The 16961-nt window shown below is 39.0% G+C and overlaps 1 protein-coding gene across 3 annotated transcripts in view; it reads right to left on the bottom strand.

Annotated features, from left to right (window-relative positions):
* RSU1 (Ras suppressor protein 1) overlaps positions 1 to 16961 on the bottom strand; it is a 132933-nt gene that overhangs the window by 86379 nt on the left and 29593 nt on the right. For all 3 annotated transcript variants that reach the window (XM_081345676.1, XM_081345677.1, XM_081345678.1), the window contains 4 exons: positions 6679 to 6799; positions 5612 to 5730; positions 3045 to 3127; positions 2420 to 2534 (listed from right to left, as the gene is read on the bottom strand). In XM_081345676.1, coding sequence (XP_081201802.1) covers positions 2420 to 2534; positions 3045 to 3127; positions 5612 to 5730; positions 6679 to 6799 — 438 coding nt within the window. The remainder of the gene's footprint in view (positions 1 to 2419; positions 2535 to 3044; positions 3128 to 5611; positions 5731 to 6678; positions 6800 to 16961) is intronic.

Genomic DNA, 16961 nt, shown 5'->3' with positions numbered 1-16961 from the left:
TCATTTTGGGGATTGTATCTCAGTGTTGCTTTTCCTACTCTTTTATTGACTATGAAGGCTGCTCCATTTCTTCTGAGGGATTCTTGCCCGCAGTAGTATACCTGATGGTCATCTGAATTAAATTCACCCATTCCTGTCCATTTTAGTTTGCTGATTCCTAACATGTCGATGTTCAGTCTTGTCATTTCTTGTTTGACCACGTCTAGCTTGCCTTGATTCATGGATAGTATTGTGGGTAGTATTCATGGAGGAATACTACCCACAACTACAAACTTGTACTTGAAAAAATCCTTGAAGCTATTGAGCTAATGAACTCCAGACTGAAAGACAAAGGTGCAAGCCTAAATTTACCAAATGAAGCCCTGATTTCAACTGATGAACTTACAATCCAAAAAGCAACAGAAGAGGAAGAAATTAATATCAAGACAGAGGATTTTAAAGAACAACAAGTACAATCTACTGAGAACTTTGATAGCCAAACCTCGATTTGAACTATAGAATTTACAACTGAAAAAACAACACAAGCTGAAGAAATCAACACTAAGATGGAGGATCCTAAAGATTTACAAGTACAGCATACTGAAAACTTACAACCAAACAACAACTACAACACTGGACATGACCTCTTACCCAAGCCAGATGAAACCAGAAGACCAGACTGAACTGACGACAAATATACTGATTCAAATATGGAGATTTGAACTATTAGAGCAACAACTCAATGATTACAAAGGGGCCAGTTCCTTTGAAAAACTGACAACTGGATGGTCTCCCTTGATTCAAATAACATGTGTAGCAATGAAGGGAGATCCATCTGTTCCATTTTAAAGGCACTGGTATGGAAGCCTGCTTGGCAGAAAAGGAAAGCCACAGTTAGACTTAAAAATGGGTTTTTTTTAATCTATAATGGAAGAGCCTAAAATTTTACTTAATGGGCTAAGGGGAGAATTTAAAAGATATTCGATTTAATATTTAGGATTTAGATTTACAAGGGAAATGAAAAGTAGCTATTAGAATATAGTTTTGAATTATAATATGGAAGTTGGATTGAGACAATAAAGGATATTTTATTAGTAAGTGATGAGGTACTAGGATGACAAATAGAATATATTTGTGAAATATATAAGAATGTATTTAACTAAGCAATATGTGTATGTTAGATATGACAACTATTATGTAACGAAATAGGGGAAATTTGGGTTACCCAAAAGTTAAATACTACGGATCTTAAAGGCTAAATTGGAGCACTGTTAACTGAAAATTGGTAAAAATTTAAAAACAGAACATGATAATTATAAGTAAAAATATATTGATAAATATCTTAACTGATTATGTTATAACTAGAAATGTATTAACTTGATTGTGATATAGTAATTATGGGAAACAGAGGGAATTCTTGATGATCATATGTACAAAAGATTTTGTTATTGGACTATTGATAACCCAATCACCACGTTGCTTTCTAAATATCTTGACATTTTGATGTAAAACTGGAAAATTAATAAAACTTGTTTAAAAAATCATAAATGAAAATCCAGTTTTAGCCAATTCTAAATGACTGTGAGATTGATTGAAAAAAGGGGGAAATGCATATTCTAATATTCCAAGGTACAGTACCATCCCCTTCACATACAGAAAATGATTGGGAAGACAGAAGCTCTTTGATATTTATTAAATCACACATATGTTTTTTTCAGTTCCTGGTTAGCCTGAAAAAAGATGCTGCTGCTACTTCAGTGAACTGTACCATTAGTGTCATTGACATAACTCTTAAACCAGCAGTATCTGTTTTGAGGTTCACACAGAAACCTAAAAAATGACCCATGTGCTTTAAAGAAAAATGGAGAGGAACACCATAAATGCAAGGTAAAAAAATTATTTCTAATCATTTTCTATGCCAGATATAAACTCTAACTCTAATATAGGTAATTCTTAACTTGTATTTCACAATGGTTCAAAATTATGATGGCCTTGGAAAAAGTGTTTTACAATCTATAGTTACTCTTACAACTATTGCTCACTTCCTCAGTCACATTTGAAATTTGGGCGCTTAGCAACCAGCTCACATTTATAACCAGCTGCAATGTTTTAGTCATTTACCACCTTTTTTGTCAATTTCTAGCAAAAATCTCCATTGGGAAAGCTGGACTTATGATCATAAAATTGGGTCTAGTCATGTGATGACTCACTTTATATCTTTTGGCTTCCAAACTTGGCACTTCCCTCCCTCAAACTTCTATGCTGCCCAATTTGCAACAATTTTTATTAAACTTTGTTGCTGAATACCCACTCTGAATTTAATAAAACCAGAGGAAAGAACATGATGAGAAGTAGCAATAATTTGTTTGAAATATGAAAGCTATCCAAAACTATACCCTTTCCAGAACTCTTTGGCTATTCAAAAAAGTATCAAACTTACCTAGTTCTGGAGGCAATACTGTAAGACGGTTTCCTTGGATATGAAGTTCTTTAAGCTGTGTGAGTTCCCCAATTTCTTTTGGCAGTGATATCAAGTCATTATCCCTAAAACTAAGCTTTACAAAAAGGAAAACATTAAAAAATTAATCAGAGAAACAATCTGCATATACAAAATATACTTAAATAAGAGATACTGCATATGTACAACATGCTAAGCTTAGTTAGGCTTAACTTGGTTGAACTGAATATGTGATTTATCATGTAGGATTTATCATACATACATACATACATACACACACACACACACACACTAGAAAATAGGTCAATTTAGTAAGAAGATTAAGTGTATTACATGATGAAGCTGTCAGGTCAATTCTCAGCTGAAAAGATGTAGATCAAGACTTACTACAAACACAACTAGCTCTTTTCCTTTTTGCTACTTCACTCCACCCATTCTTCCCATGTATGCATAAGTACTTTCTGATTAAAAATAGACAATACAGATGTTGATGCTAACTGCTACAAACTGCCATGACTTCTTGCAAATTGATTTGATTCTACTCAAACTAGGACTGCAAAAATAAATTGATTCCCCCCTCCCCCAAGAATTTAGATAAATTACTTACTATCTGCAACTTTGTGAGCTTCCCAATATCTGATGGCAGGGTTTCAAAATCGTTGTCACTTAGATAGAGTGCACGCAGGGTGGCTGCAAATTAAACAGCAATATATAAACAGGGTGGCATACAACCCGACCATTTGAAGCCTGATCAATGAAAATGTGTCAGGTTTGATTAATAACCCTGACTTGGTGAAAAGCCTTTGACATACCCAAGGCTCACAATAATAACAAGCAGGTCAAACTTAGATTTACTGGCTTATGTACTATTGCTCTGCTCAGGAAAACATCTATATCCAAAAGGGCCGACATAATTAACAAATTCTACTACATTGCTCTCTGGCAGGTTGTAGCACGCCACTGCAATACTAACTTGTCAATACAGAAGCTATCCAAGTTTATACTAACCATTATTCAAATTAGCATTCATAATCTCCCTAAACATTATTTTGTATATATTTGTTAGATTTGTGAAATAAGAAGCTCTTAACATATCTTTTTTTTTAAAAAAAAACTAGGATATTATTCCTTAAATATGCAGAAGTAATTAGGGAGGCACAACTCCTCTCCCCAGATGAGGAGCCCTCAAGAGAGAGAAAATGGCAAAGAATGAAGGCAAGTTGAAATCTCCAAGAGCATTTTGATAGAATGCTTCTTGAGTCAAAATACAACAAAACAATGTTATGAGCTAGCTAGCTAGCTCTCCAAAATTATTTGGGTATAATTTGAGAGTTGAGTTTAGGGAAAGACTTCATATACTGGTAAATAACTGGTCAGACTACATATACTGCTTCAGCTCATTAGCACTCACTCATTAATTGGATGTATTTCTTGATTGAGGCTTGTGGAAATGTTGTCCCACTAGTAGAAAACATTGCTTCCTGTCTAATTAGCTAACAATTATTATTTTACAATATTTACAATATGTAGCTAATTGTCAACATGCTATTTACAAGAAATTTTATTATAATTAAGAATATTTGCAATATAGAACAATATTGCTGCCATGTTTTATGTACTTAAACTATATTAATTGATAATATTGTAACATAATCGCTATACTGTATCTTCTTCTTGGAAAAAAAGAACAGCCTTTTTTCTTGACCAGATTCTTTGATAAAACAATTGATGGAATTTAAGATATGAAATGTTGAGAAATGGTGTACTAGAACACAAACAAATAAAAAACTATGTATGCATCATAAAGAAAATGGAAAGTGGGATCATTTTAAGAGAACAAAGATTTAAATAATTTGGGTTAATTGTATTTTTTTCATTCTGTCCCTTAAACAATACAGTTCTTAAACAAACTGTATAGCTCAAGAAATATTTCATAGGGCCCTAAGAAAACACTTCATGGAACATTAATAAGATATTAGACATTTGAAATGTCTAAGCACATTTCAGAAACAGTAATCATATTCAAAGCTGAGCAGAGATTATATCTCTCACACTTATAGAAGAGCAAAGTTTATTTTAGTTTTTCATTTTCAAGCTTCAAATTTTTCCATCCCATTTCTGTCCCAACCTGTGAACGTTTTAAATAATCAAACCCACAAAAATATTCCATATATTTTTGAATGTTTTTGCAAGAATACTTTTTAATTTTTAAAATTGAGTTGTTTTTTGAGATTCTGAATATAAATAAACAACAAAGTCTTTTCGTGTCCTGTCACAATCCCAACACAGTGATATTGGGAAAGGGGGAAAAAGATGGCTTCCACGCCCATTTCTTTGTTACAAACAGGTTTTGTTTCAATTTTGAGGTGTTTAATTTCTGGTTAGGGGAGGCTAGCTTGGATCATGATTAGACTTAGCACTGGGCCCTAATCCTTCATCCTAGAGTAAATTGGAAGTGTAGAATTTCATCTTTGTTTTTCAAAGAAAAAAGCTTCTTTGGGTGGGGGATTTCTTTGTGAATCACAAATTTGAGATCCTGTGATTTACTGACAGCCATGTCAGAAATGATATGTTTAATGAATAGCACTTTCAAAAATAAACTTAATATGCTTATGTATCTAGTCCTGTGTCTTTGCTTCCTTGTCTGCCGACATAGACACATACTGTATATGCACCTTCCCAGAAAATAGAAGAAAGCATCACTGAGCCTTGCTGAAGTGAATGCATTTGCCTGATGATACCAAATGTTAATTGAAAACATGATATTTATAATACATATAACTAAGTTATTGAAAGAAAGTAAATCACAACTCGGTTGCTAGCTAGCATTCCGTGACACAAACAGCAGCTCCTGTAATGGTCCCAGCATAGTGCTGCATTTCCCAACTTTCATTTTACAAATGCTGAATGAAATTCAAGGAAATAAGACCAAAGCGTAGCTGATCAAACACACCTGTTTGTCCATTTGTTCCACAAATATCAGGTGACTATAGATCAAAGGATACAGATCACCAAGCTGTGTAGAAATATTCAAGAGGACTCGGAGGAGGAAACATATATCTCAAACATTCTTTTTAGAACACAGTCTTTCTCAAATAAATCAATTGGAGAAAGCAAAGCAACTTTTCAAGATGATTTAAAGTTTTATTGTTTTTTTTTTAAATGACTTCTTACTTAGATAGAAGAAATTTCCAGGCAGGGACTTTTCATTTAAATTATTGTAAGTCAAATCAAGAACTTCCAGAGCTGGTAAAGAGCCAAATCCTCGTGGCAAGGTGTTGAGCTTATTCATCCTAAGAATGAATGCAGGTTGTAAATTGGCATTATTTTTGATACGGTACATAAGAAGCAGTGACATTTCACATAGTATATGTAGCCTGCATCAGCGTTACTATATATTAAAATCCATATGGAGTGTCTTTTCAATAATACCTTTCACAATCCCAAACAAGAAGCTAACAATACTGTAATAACCCCCCCCCCCGATCAAACGCATATACCAAAAGGCAGGAAGAATTATATAAAAAGTCAAAATAATAAATAGGCATCCTTAAAAAAATCATGTGGCTTTGATAAACTTTCAAAATGGATGTTACCTCTTCCCAAGATCAGGAAATCTGAGTGGTTAAGGGAATATGCTTTAATTTAGGTAGGGTATTGTAATAGTATCCTTGCATCTGTCAAAGCCACTCTCTACTTTAATCTATACCTAATATAAATAAAGTGAAGCTCTTTCTTATGTTTACTACTCTCACTGAGTTAGATATATGCAATTTCTACCTTATTTCCATTCTGGGAAACTATAAGGTATCTACAGTATTAACACACAACTTTGTTGTTAGATTGATACGAAAGGTTGAATGTTTTGCTATTTGAAATATTTTTTGTTTCTGCATTTATTTCAGGATAAAACTGCTAGAATATGAATAATATTTGGTAAATATTTTTCAAAACAACTAACCAGTGAATCATTTTATTCAACTTTATCTTATACTGTACAGCAGCCTCTTCATCTGGTACCTTCTAGATCAGACATGTCAAACTCGCGACTTCACGTGATGTCGTGCAACGTATTGGAGCTTCTTCTCATTGCTGGCAATGGGGTGGGCGCGGTTTCCTGGTGGTGCGTCTGACCCGTGGGCCAGCAGTTTGACACCCCTGTTCCAGATTGTTGAGATTATACTTTTCAGAATTCCCAGCCAAATTAGATTGGGAAATAACTGACCACAACTGCTACTCACCCAAGATTTAAGTGTTTGAGCTTCTGAAGGCTGCTGATCTGAGTTGGCAGTTCCTCAATCTGATTGTTGAAAAAATTGAGTACTTCTAAATTCCTCAGATCCGCAATATTTGGAGACACTGCTGCAAAGACAAAGAAAATACCCTCAAAACAAATCATAGCCCAGTTCAATGAATGGAAATTTTATTTAAACCATACAACATGTATACACAGGCAACAGCAAAATCAGTTAATATTAGATATGTTGTCATTTTAAGGGAAAATATGCCCTGAAAAATATCTTATCTTTGGATTGCTAATAGCTTCTAAAACTTGGCTTCACCTGTAGGTCCTCAAGTGATTTTTGCATACAATTCGGCAGCAGAAATAATAGACCATCCCCACTTGTACTTAATCACAGCATAAACATGATCTGACAGCAACCTCTTTCAGCATAGTATTATATCCAGTTACCTCCCAGTCATAAGACAGTTTTAAACCATCATTAGTTGCATCAGTTTTATTTTCAATACTTTTATAGCACTTGGCTCAATCATGATTTATGAGTTCATATCTATTATACTACTAAAACCTTCCTGTTTCTCTGTTTGTAACCTTCAATTACCTGAACCTTTGAATCATAGCAATTTTTAATCAAGGTATTTAAAATGTAGTAACTTAAAGAATGTGTATAAAATCTGGGACCTTTATTCCTGTGGATTTGAAATTTCAAGCATTTTCAGATCAATTGTATTTGCAAAGTTGTGATCATTACAATATTGTTGCAATGTGCCGCAGTCACATGGTCATGATTTTCAACACTCCCTGCCAGTTTCCAACAATTAATGACAAAATGGAAGCCAGCAGGAAGTCAGAAATTACTCTAATCCCATTGCATTTTTGCCCACCCTTGGTTATTCTGTTAATCTATTTAGGTAATTAAACATCTCTGAAAGATGATCATGGTTTTCTAACAAAACATAAAAATACAGACACAGCAAGAGAATACAGAATGAAACAGCATAAAAAGATTTTTTTTCAGAATCAGCAATTCTCTGGTAGAAATATATTAAGAGGCCCCTGGTATGATTTTAGCTGGTTGTTTTAAGGGGTTAGGGAGGGGGATGAAAGGTAGGGTTGGGTTGGAACTGGGGGGTGTTCCACCAACCGTTTGTCAGTCCGGGCCTGGGATGGGTCCCGGCGGGATGGGGTTGGGGGCCTCTGGTTTTCCTGGCAGCGGGGTGGGGTTTCAAATCCCCACGATTGGGAACGGCAGCAGGCGGTCATACGAAGGGCCATATCAACATCTGGGATCACGCCCCTGCTGTCTCCAAGCGGTGGCATGCTCCGACCTTCCGGTTAGAACCCGTTTATCTGGGAGTGAGGGGGACCAGGTCCCTGAGCTCAGGCTGGTGTACTTTAATGCCAGGTCCGTTGTGAACAAGGCTCCCCTCGTTCGCAATTTGATCGAGGAGGAATGTGCGGACCTGGCATGCATTATGAAAACCTGGTTGGGCCCAGAGGGAGGTGTCCCTCTGAATGAACTTTGCCCTCCAGGTTTCCATGTGCTTCACCGGCCGCAGGCTCAGGACAGGGGTGGGGGGATGGCGGTGGTTATACGGGAGACCTTATGTCCGCGGGAGGCCACTATCGTACAGATAGTCGGGAGTGAGTCACTCCTCCTGAGGTGTAGCCCTGGGGCTCAGTTGGGCCTGTTGCTAACATACCTGGTGCCCAGCTATGTGGCAACGGCCCTGCCTGAGCTTCTCGACGCCCTCTCAGGGTTGGCGGTTGAGTTTCCCAGACTGATAGTTCTGGGCAACTTTAACTTGCCTTCCCTGGGAGGGTCGTCAGAGTTGGCTCGGGAGTACATGGCCTCCATGACGGCCATGGACCTGACCCAAGTAATTCAGGGTCCGACTCATGGAGGGGGGTCACACACTCGACCTTGTTTTTTTATCTGGACAGTGGTTTGATGATCTGGGAGGGGGTTCGCCAACTATTGTCCCCCTGTCATTATCTCCTGCAGCTGGTCTTCCGTTATGCCACCACTCGCCGCTGGGCTGCAGAGCCGACTAGGTGGTTCCGCCCAGGCACCTAATGGATCCAGAATGGTTCCAGACAGCGCTTGGGCCTATACATATCTCCCTCACTCACAGCCTGGCCGATGCCTTGGTGGATGCCTGGGAAAGGGCGGCCACCGAGGCACTCGACCATGTTGTACCCTTGCATCCCCTGACCCAGTGCAGATCCCGGTGGGCTCCATGGTTTTCCGCAGAGCTCTGGGAGATGAAGCATCGGAGATGGGGTCTAGAGAGCTATTGGAGATCCAGCCGGTCTGAATCTGACCGATTGTGGTTAAGAACCTCTACGAGGTCTTATCTCGCGGCGATGGAGGCAGCGAAATCTATTTCGCTGCCCTCATCGCGTTCGCAGATAATCGCCCGGCCGCCCTGTTTAGGGTGACTCGCTCCTTCCTTAATCAGGAGGTGAGGGAGGAACCCCTACAGGGGCAGGCCGAGGAGTTTAGTCAGCATCTGATGGATAAAATCGCTCAGATTCAAGCCGGTCTGGACTCCAACTGGACAGAGTCTGACGGGGGGGAGACGAGCGGTCCTGGCAATGTTATCTGGGATTAATTCAATCCTGTGACCCCGGAAGAGGTGGACAAGATCATGGGGAGACTGAGTTCCACCACATGTTTATTGGACCCGTGCCCCTCCTGGCTTGTGTATGCAGCTTGGGAGGGGACACGAGGCTGGTTCCAGGCAGTAATAACTGCTTCTCTGAGGGAGGGTAGCTTTCCTGGCACCTTGAAGGAGGCGGTGGTAAGGCCCCTCCTCAAGAAGCCTGTCCTGGACCCGGCTATTTTGAACAACTATCATCCGGTCTCCAACCTTTGCTTTCTTGCAAAGGTTGTAGAGAGCGTGGTGGCGCAGCAGCTCCCTCTGTTCCTGGAGGAAGCTGATTATCTGGACCCATACCAATCGGGCTTTAGGCCCGGGTACAGCACGGAGACGGCATTGGTCGCGCTGGTGAATGATCTCTAGTGGGCTCGGGACAGGGGTTGTTCCTCTGTCCTAGTCCTATTAGACCTCTCAGCGGCTTTTGATACCATTGACCATAGTATCTTACTGCGGCACCTCAGGGGGTTGGGAGTGGGTGGCACTGTTTTACAGTGGTTCTCCTCCTACCTCCTGGGTCGTTCGCAATCGGTGTTGGCAAGAGGGCAGAGGTCCGCCCCGAGGCCTCTCGTTTGTGGAGTTCCTCAGGGGTCAGTCCTCTCTCCCCTCTTGTTCAACATCTATATGAAGCTGCTAGGTGAGCTCATTTGTGGTTTTGGGGTGGGGTATCACCCAGCTTTTTCTTTCCACCCCGAACCAACCGAGTGATGCCCTTGACGTGATGTCCCGTTGCCTGGAGGCGGTCCGGGTCTGGATGGGGAGAAACAGGCTTCGACTTAATCCCGCCAAGACTGAGTGGCTGTGCATACCGGCATCTCGGTTTAATCAGTCTATTCCATCGTTAACTATGGGGGGTGAGATGTTACCCCCCGTAGATAGGGCCCGCAACTTGGGCGTCCTCCTGGACTCACGGCTCAGTTTGGAAGATCATATAGGAGCCGTGGCCAGGGGGGCTTTTGCCCAGGTTCGCCTGGTGCGCCAGTTGCAGCCCTATCTGGACCGAGATGCCCTACGTACAGTCACTCATGCGCTTGTGACCTCCCGGATAGACTACTGCAATGCTCTCTACATGGGGCTGCCCTTGAGGACCACTCGGAGGCTTCAGCTGGTGCAGAATGCGGCCATGAGTTGTGACGGGGGTCTCCCAATACTCCCATGTAACGCCTCTTCTCCGCGAGCTGCATTGACTTCCAGTTGACCTCTGGGTGAGATTCAAGGTGCTGGTGATGACCTATAAAGCCCTAAATGGCATGGGTCTGGATTATCTTAGGGAGCACCTGCTACCAGCGTCAACTTCCCATTGTCCCGTGCGCTCCCACTGGAAAGGCCCCCTCAGGGTCCCGCCGGTCAAGGAATACCGGCGGGTGATTCCCAGGGGGGGAGCATTCTCAGTGGGTGCATCTACCCTATGGAATCAGCTGCCGGTGGAACTCCGGATCGCCCCCGACCTTTGTTTTGCCGGGACCTAAAAACCTGGCTATTCAAGCTGGCCGGCCTGGACTGAGGGGTTTTTAAGCTTTTAAATCCAATTTTAATGTGTTGGGGCTATTAATTTAATCGTATTTTAATCTGTATATTGTATTTTTTAATTTGCCCTGTACACCGCCCTGAGTCCTTCGGGAAAAGGGCAGTATATAAATCGAATAAAATAAAATAAATAAATAAATTCTACTAAATTATGAATGCTTGTTCTAACAAAACAGTTTTCACTAATTTTCTGAAGACTGGAAGGCGGGGTCAGATGGGGGGGCACAGGACAAGATATTTTAAAGTATAAGGATTGTACTTCAGGCCCAGGCTTCCTGAATTCTTGTGTGGAGGAGATCTTCAGCATCCCCTTTCTGCAGGTATACAAGAATTGGGTAGAAGATTCTACCTGAGGCACCCAGAAACATGTTACAGTGATCTAGTCATGTGGTGATGAGGGTGTGAGTCTCAGTCACCAAGACCTCCCAGTCTTGAGGTATAAAGCTCAACTGATACAGATAACAAAGCTAATATTAGTGAGTAAAAATACTAATGGTTAAGGTCTTACTCAGATCATACTTTGGGACAACTGACATTTTAAGAGAGTAGTGTATAACTCTCTTGTAGTCAAGGATTTAACCTTTGATAAGGACACCAGAATTTACACCTAATCCCATTAATTTTCAACAGAAGCTTAATCAACTTGGACATTTACTTCTGCAACATTTCAAACCACAATTGGTATGTGGTATGACTAACATGCTTCCCAAAACTCTTAATGTCCTAGGAGGCTATAGCTTTATGATGAATGAACAATGTTTAGGAACAAGCACCTGTACTGCATTCTTTACTTGGTAGCTGTTATTTCATCAAAGTATGTAAAGAAAACAACTCTATTCTATCATCTTTTTTTTTACTTTATTAAATTTATTATTTAAAACATTGGACACGGTACAAACGGACTGACATACCTTCTTGTCTACAATATTCATATATATATATGTACACATAAAATACACTTAAGATACAAATCAATTAAATATAATACAATACTTAGAACAATCGACCAATCTATAAGTTCTAATAGAGACCTTCCTTTTGTTCCCGCCAAAGATAAAATTTATTCCAAATTTTGTAGTAACCTGATTGGTCTTTATTTTTAATTTCCAAAGTTAATTTATCCATTTCTGCGCATTCCCAAATTTTCCTTATTACCTCGTTTTCTACTGGGATTTCACTCCTTTTCCAATTCTGGGCAAATGACATTCTTGCTGCTGTAATAATGTGAATCATCAGATACAACTCGTCTTTAGGGTATTTCTCTTTTGTTATGCCCAATAGGAAAAATTCTGGACTGAACTCAACTTCTTGTCTTAATATTTCTTTTAGCCATGCCCAAATCATTTGCCAAAATCTTTGTGACTTGCTACAGGACCACCACGTATGAAAGTATGTACCTAATTCTTCGGAGCATTTCCAACATTTGGGAGATACTGTCTAATACATTTTGGCTAAACGTGCTGGAGGAAGATGCCGTCGGTAGAACATTTTAAATAGGTTTTCTTTGTAAGATGAAGCCAATGTTATTCTTTTATTTCTGTCCCAGAGCGTTTGCCATGTATCAAGGTCAATGCCATGTCCCAGATTTTTAGCCCAAGTCAACATAGGGTCCTTCACTTGTTCCTCGAACAGCTTGTATCCCAGAAGCAGATTATATAATTTCTTTATCTGTTTATTATCTGGGCCCAATAATATTTTGTCCAAGGCTGTTTCCTGGGTATTTATCCCCCATTCTTTTTTATCCTTCCCGAATCTTGATTGAATCTGTAAATAGGCCCACCAATCTAGTTTTATTCCTTGTAAATCTAATTCATTTCTAGACTTCAATTCCCCCTCATCATTCATGATATCCTTATATGAAATTATGTTGCCCAAATCAAATAGATTTGGATAAACAATCGCTTCGAGAGTGGATAGCCAGACTGGTACTTTAGTATAATTGTGAGTTCTAATTTTGTTCCAAATGTTAAATAATGCTTGCCTAATCCGATGTTTTTGAAAGTGTGAGAATAATCCTTGTTTCTCAGTCCATAAAAAGGCGTGCCAACCAAATTGTAAATCATGACCTTCTAAAGTCAGTAATCTTCTATTTTTCAAAATTATCCATTCTCTAATCCAATTTAACGCCGCAGCATGGTAATATAACTCCCAGTCTGGCAATCCAAAACCCCCATTTTCCTTTGTATCCTGCAAGTATTTCATTTTGATTCTTGGTTTTTTCCCTTGCCAAACAATATTTAGTGACAGTTTGTTCAGATTTCGGAAGAATTTGGAGTCAAGTTGTATTGGAATATTTTGTAACAAGAACAAGATTTTGGGCAGGACATTCATCTTGATAACCGCAATTCTCCCCAATAATGAAAGGTTCAGGTTTCCCCATCTTTCCAAATCACCTTTTATTTGTTTCACTATTTTATCATAGTTATCTTCTTTAAGTGAGGTGGATCTAGCCGTGATATTGATTCCTAGGTATTTTATTTTTTTGACTATTTCTATGTCCATAATTCCAGCCAATTTTTCTTTTTATTAGTCATATTTTTAACAATCATCTTAGTCTTATGTCTATTTATTCTCAATCCAGCAACTTCACCATATTTAATTAATTCTTCCAGTAATTTTGGTCCCGTGTGGTATGGGTCCTCCATGATAAAGACCAACTCTATTCTATCATCTTTTGAAAGACCAATTGCCTTGGCTTATTCTTAAGTCCTATCAGTTATCCTGCTCCATCAAACTACCAGCAACAATAGCTCATCTCTTCACTTGGTTGTGCTACAGAGTTTCTTCTTTGAGAAATATGAGGCATGGACAAGATGGAATGGTTTCTCTAGGAGTTTTACTCACATGAAATCTCTCTCTTGGAGGTATAGAGGGCCCAACCCTATCGGTATTTCATAAACAAAAAAAGTGTTGTCTCAGTGAGTGTTTAGCTCTTAGGGTAATTTGAGATTAGGGCATCTTTGTGAGCTTTTTGTTAAAATTTAATAGTTTTGTATGTAAGGTAAGTCTGGGCTGTACTATTTTTTCTTTGTATAATTCTATTGTATCCAATTTAAAGTCTCTGTTGATTAGGACAGATTATAGGAGACAGACAGACAGACAGACAGAAGAAAGATAGACATACATTCAAACAGGAAATTTATAAACAATTGAGATCCAATTTTTTTAGAAATTGTCTAACATAATTATATTACACATTAACAGGCACAACACAAGCAATCTAGCCAAGATTACATCCAAGGGAAAATTAGATACAATTCTAAACTTGAAATTCCTTGCACATGAAAACATAATTAGTGTGGGCACAATCAATTTAATTGAGGCAATGATGCATAAAATTTTTTAAAACCCTCTACTATATTCCCAAAGAAAGGTCCATCTGATGCTACTAGCTGTTTTGCTCGCACAGCTAGTAGCAGTTTCAATGGGGATTTTTTTTGCTGTTCTATGAATCATGACAAAGGAGAAAAGCATTAATCTAAGTCTTGTTTTATATCATCCTGGGAAATAAAATATAATTTAGGTATCTTTTAAATAAATAAAATACAATGACCCATATATATATTGCCTGTAATCTGTGCCAGGAATATAAAGAGAAAATGAAAAAGGTTCTGAGAAACATTTTGCTGCAGTCGAAGAACAAAATAAACAAAAAAGCTGCACCTTTCTTGGTTTCTTCCGATACTGTTCTTTTTGATAAGATAAAAGATTATTTCACTGTCTTCACACAACCAGTCTACTTTGTTGATCTCTGGATACATTCTCTGAACTGAATCTTCCATATTAAGCTACTTTAGTTTACACCAAAATTTTAAGTCATTTTTCCCCAAATAAAAACTATGGGTTCCAAGAAATCATGTTAATTTAAGTATAAAGTTTTAACTTAAGCTTCATTATTAACTATTAAATTAACTATTAGCTATTGAGTTAATATAAAATATTTCTGTATCTTCCAGGATTGTGTGCCGCCAAGTCGTTGTTGATTCTTAACAACTATATAGATTTATTCCATGATCTATGGAGTACTTTCAAGTACTAATTACAGTTAACATCTTCTTAGAGGTTTACATTGTCACTTCCTATTTTTGGATCAAAGAATCCATATTAAATATAGGAGAATCTGAGAGGATGAAATCAGTGAAAATTTTTAGAGAAATCTTGATGCTCGAATGATACCTTGGGTCGTGTTTTCATAAGGATGGCTATATTAATGTGATATGATATGATACGATATGATATATGATATAATAGTGTGTTATAAGTCACAGATATTTAAAAATTAAAATATTATTATAGGACTTACTACCAGGTAGACATCTCTGGGATTATACCCTTTACCTTTGAGATTTGTGATAATATATTTTATATATTGCATTTTTCACTACTTCCTCTAAAATTCTAAAAATATTTTTACACACCGGCCTTCACATCATCACCACATATTTTCTTCTTCATGTCCTAGATCAGGGGTCAGCAACCTGATACAGTGAAAGAGCCACACGGAACTGGCTCCCTCACAAATGGAAAAACTGGGAGCCGCAAAAAATGTCTGCGCATGTGTGTACATGCGCGCATGTGCAGAACAGGGTTTGACTGAAGAGTGGAGCCAAGGCGAGATACGCACCTACCCTGCATATTTGAATTGATTGGTTGAACTTTTTTAGTCCCACTTTTTTTTGGGGGGGACTGCACATGGCAGAGGACTGGGAGCCGCATGCGGCTCTGGAGCCGCGGGTTGCAGACCCGTGTCCTAGATTAAGTACAGACAATCTAATGCTTTACAACATTATTACTTGCTTATTTAATTATAAGGCCACCTATATCTACAATAACTCTGGCCAGTACATAATAAAACACCAAGAAAAATACAGGTACTATAAATAGGAAACTCCAAACAGCCAGAAAAACCACCAGCCTTGCCAAAATTAATAATACAGCGGAATCACTACTTATTGGACCCATGATTTGAGGAAAGAGCAAGACATTCAAGGCTCCTTTAAACCCAGTCAAATTGTATGCAGAGAGATGCTTATTTCCATAATAGATTCCACACATCCTACATTCTCAGAGTACAAGCAATATCAAGGTTAAGTGCCATGGCTAAGATGATACTCCATCATCACCTTTTTTCCCTAGCCATTCATTTCAATAATCTTTCTATGACAGTACTATACATTTAATGAGGTTTGAGGGGGAAAAACACCATTTGACACTTGTAATTTGAATGAACCTTTATTGTCAAAGTACAACCATGTATACATTGAGATTGGCTGAGCCGCCCTTCATGCCCCACCCCCAACTTACAGTGACACAAACCCTCCATCTTATTACACCATGTGAGCTAATTGCACAACGCACTGGCCTCGCAAGTCAATCATGCATAAAGTTTATAAAATTATTTCCCGTTCAAAAGCCTAACAGCCCATGGATAAAAGCTGTTGTTCAGCCTGTTGGTACGGGTGGCTATACTCCTATATCTCCTACCCGATGGTAGGAGAGTAAAGAGATACCGTCCAGGGTGTGAGTCATCCCTGAGAATTTTCCTCACTCTTCCAAGGCAGCGAGTCCTGGCAATGTCATCCAGTGGTGTTGGGGACAGCCCACAATGTCTTGTGCTGTGCTCACCACCCTCTGAAATGCTTTCCTAGCCGTGGCTGTCAGACCAGCATACCAAACCACAATACCGTACGAGAGGACGCTCTATATAGTAGACCGGTAAAAGAGGGTCATAAGCCGTTGTTCTACCCTGTTCTTCCGCAAAACCCTGAGAAAGTGAAGTCTTTGTTGGGTCTTTCTGGCCACCTGGGTTGTATTAACTTTCCAGGTAAGATCTTTGCAGAGGTAGACTCCCAGAAATTTAAAGGACGAAACTCTCTCCACACAGTCCTCCCCAATGTAAAGTGGGGCAGGTTCCTCCTTTTTCTTCTGGAAGTCTAGCACCATCTCTTTCGTCTTGCCGATGTTCAGGTGCAAGTTGTTGTTACAATACCATATGGATAGTTTTTGTACCTCTGCCCTGTATGCTGTCTCATCCCCACCTCTAATAAGTCCCACCACGGTCGTATCATCTGCGAACTTAATTATCACAGTAAAT

Source organism: Vipera berus (genome assembly GCF_964194415.1).
Source record: "Vipera berus genome assembly, chromosome: Z".
NCBI classification, from domain to species: domain Eukaryota; kingdom Metazoa; phylum Chordata; class Lepidosauria; order Squamata; family Viperidae; genus Vipera; species Vipera berus.
The sequence above is the reverse complement of the archived record's forward strand: the minus strand, read 5'-3'. Positions and strand labels throughout refer to the sequence as shown.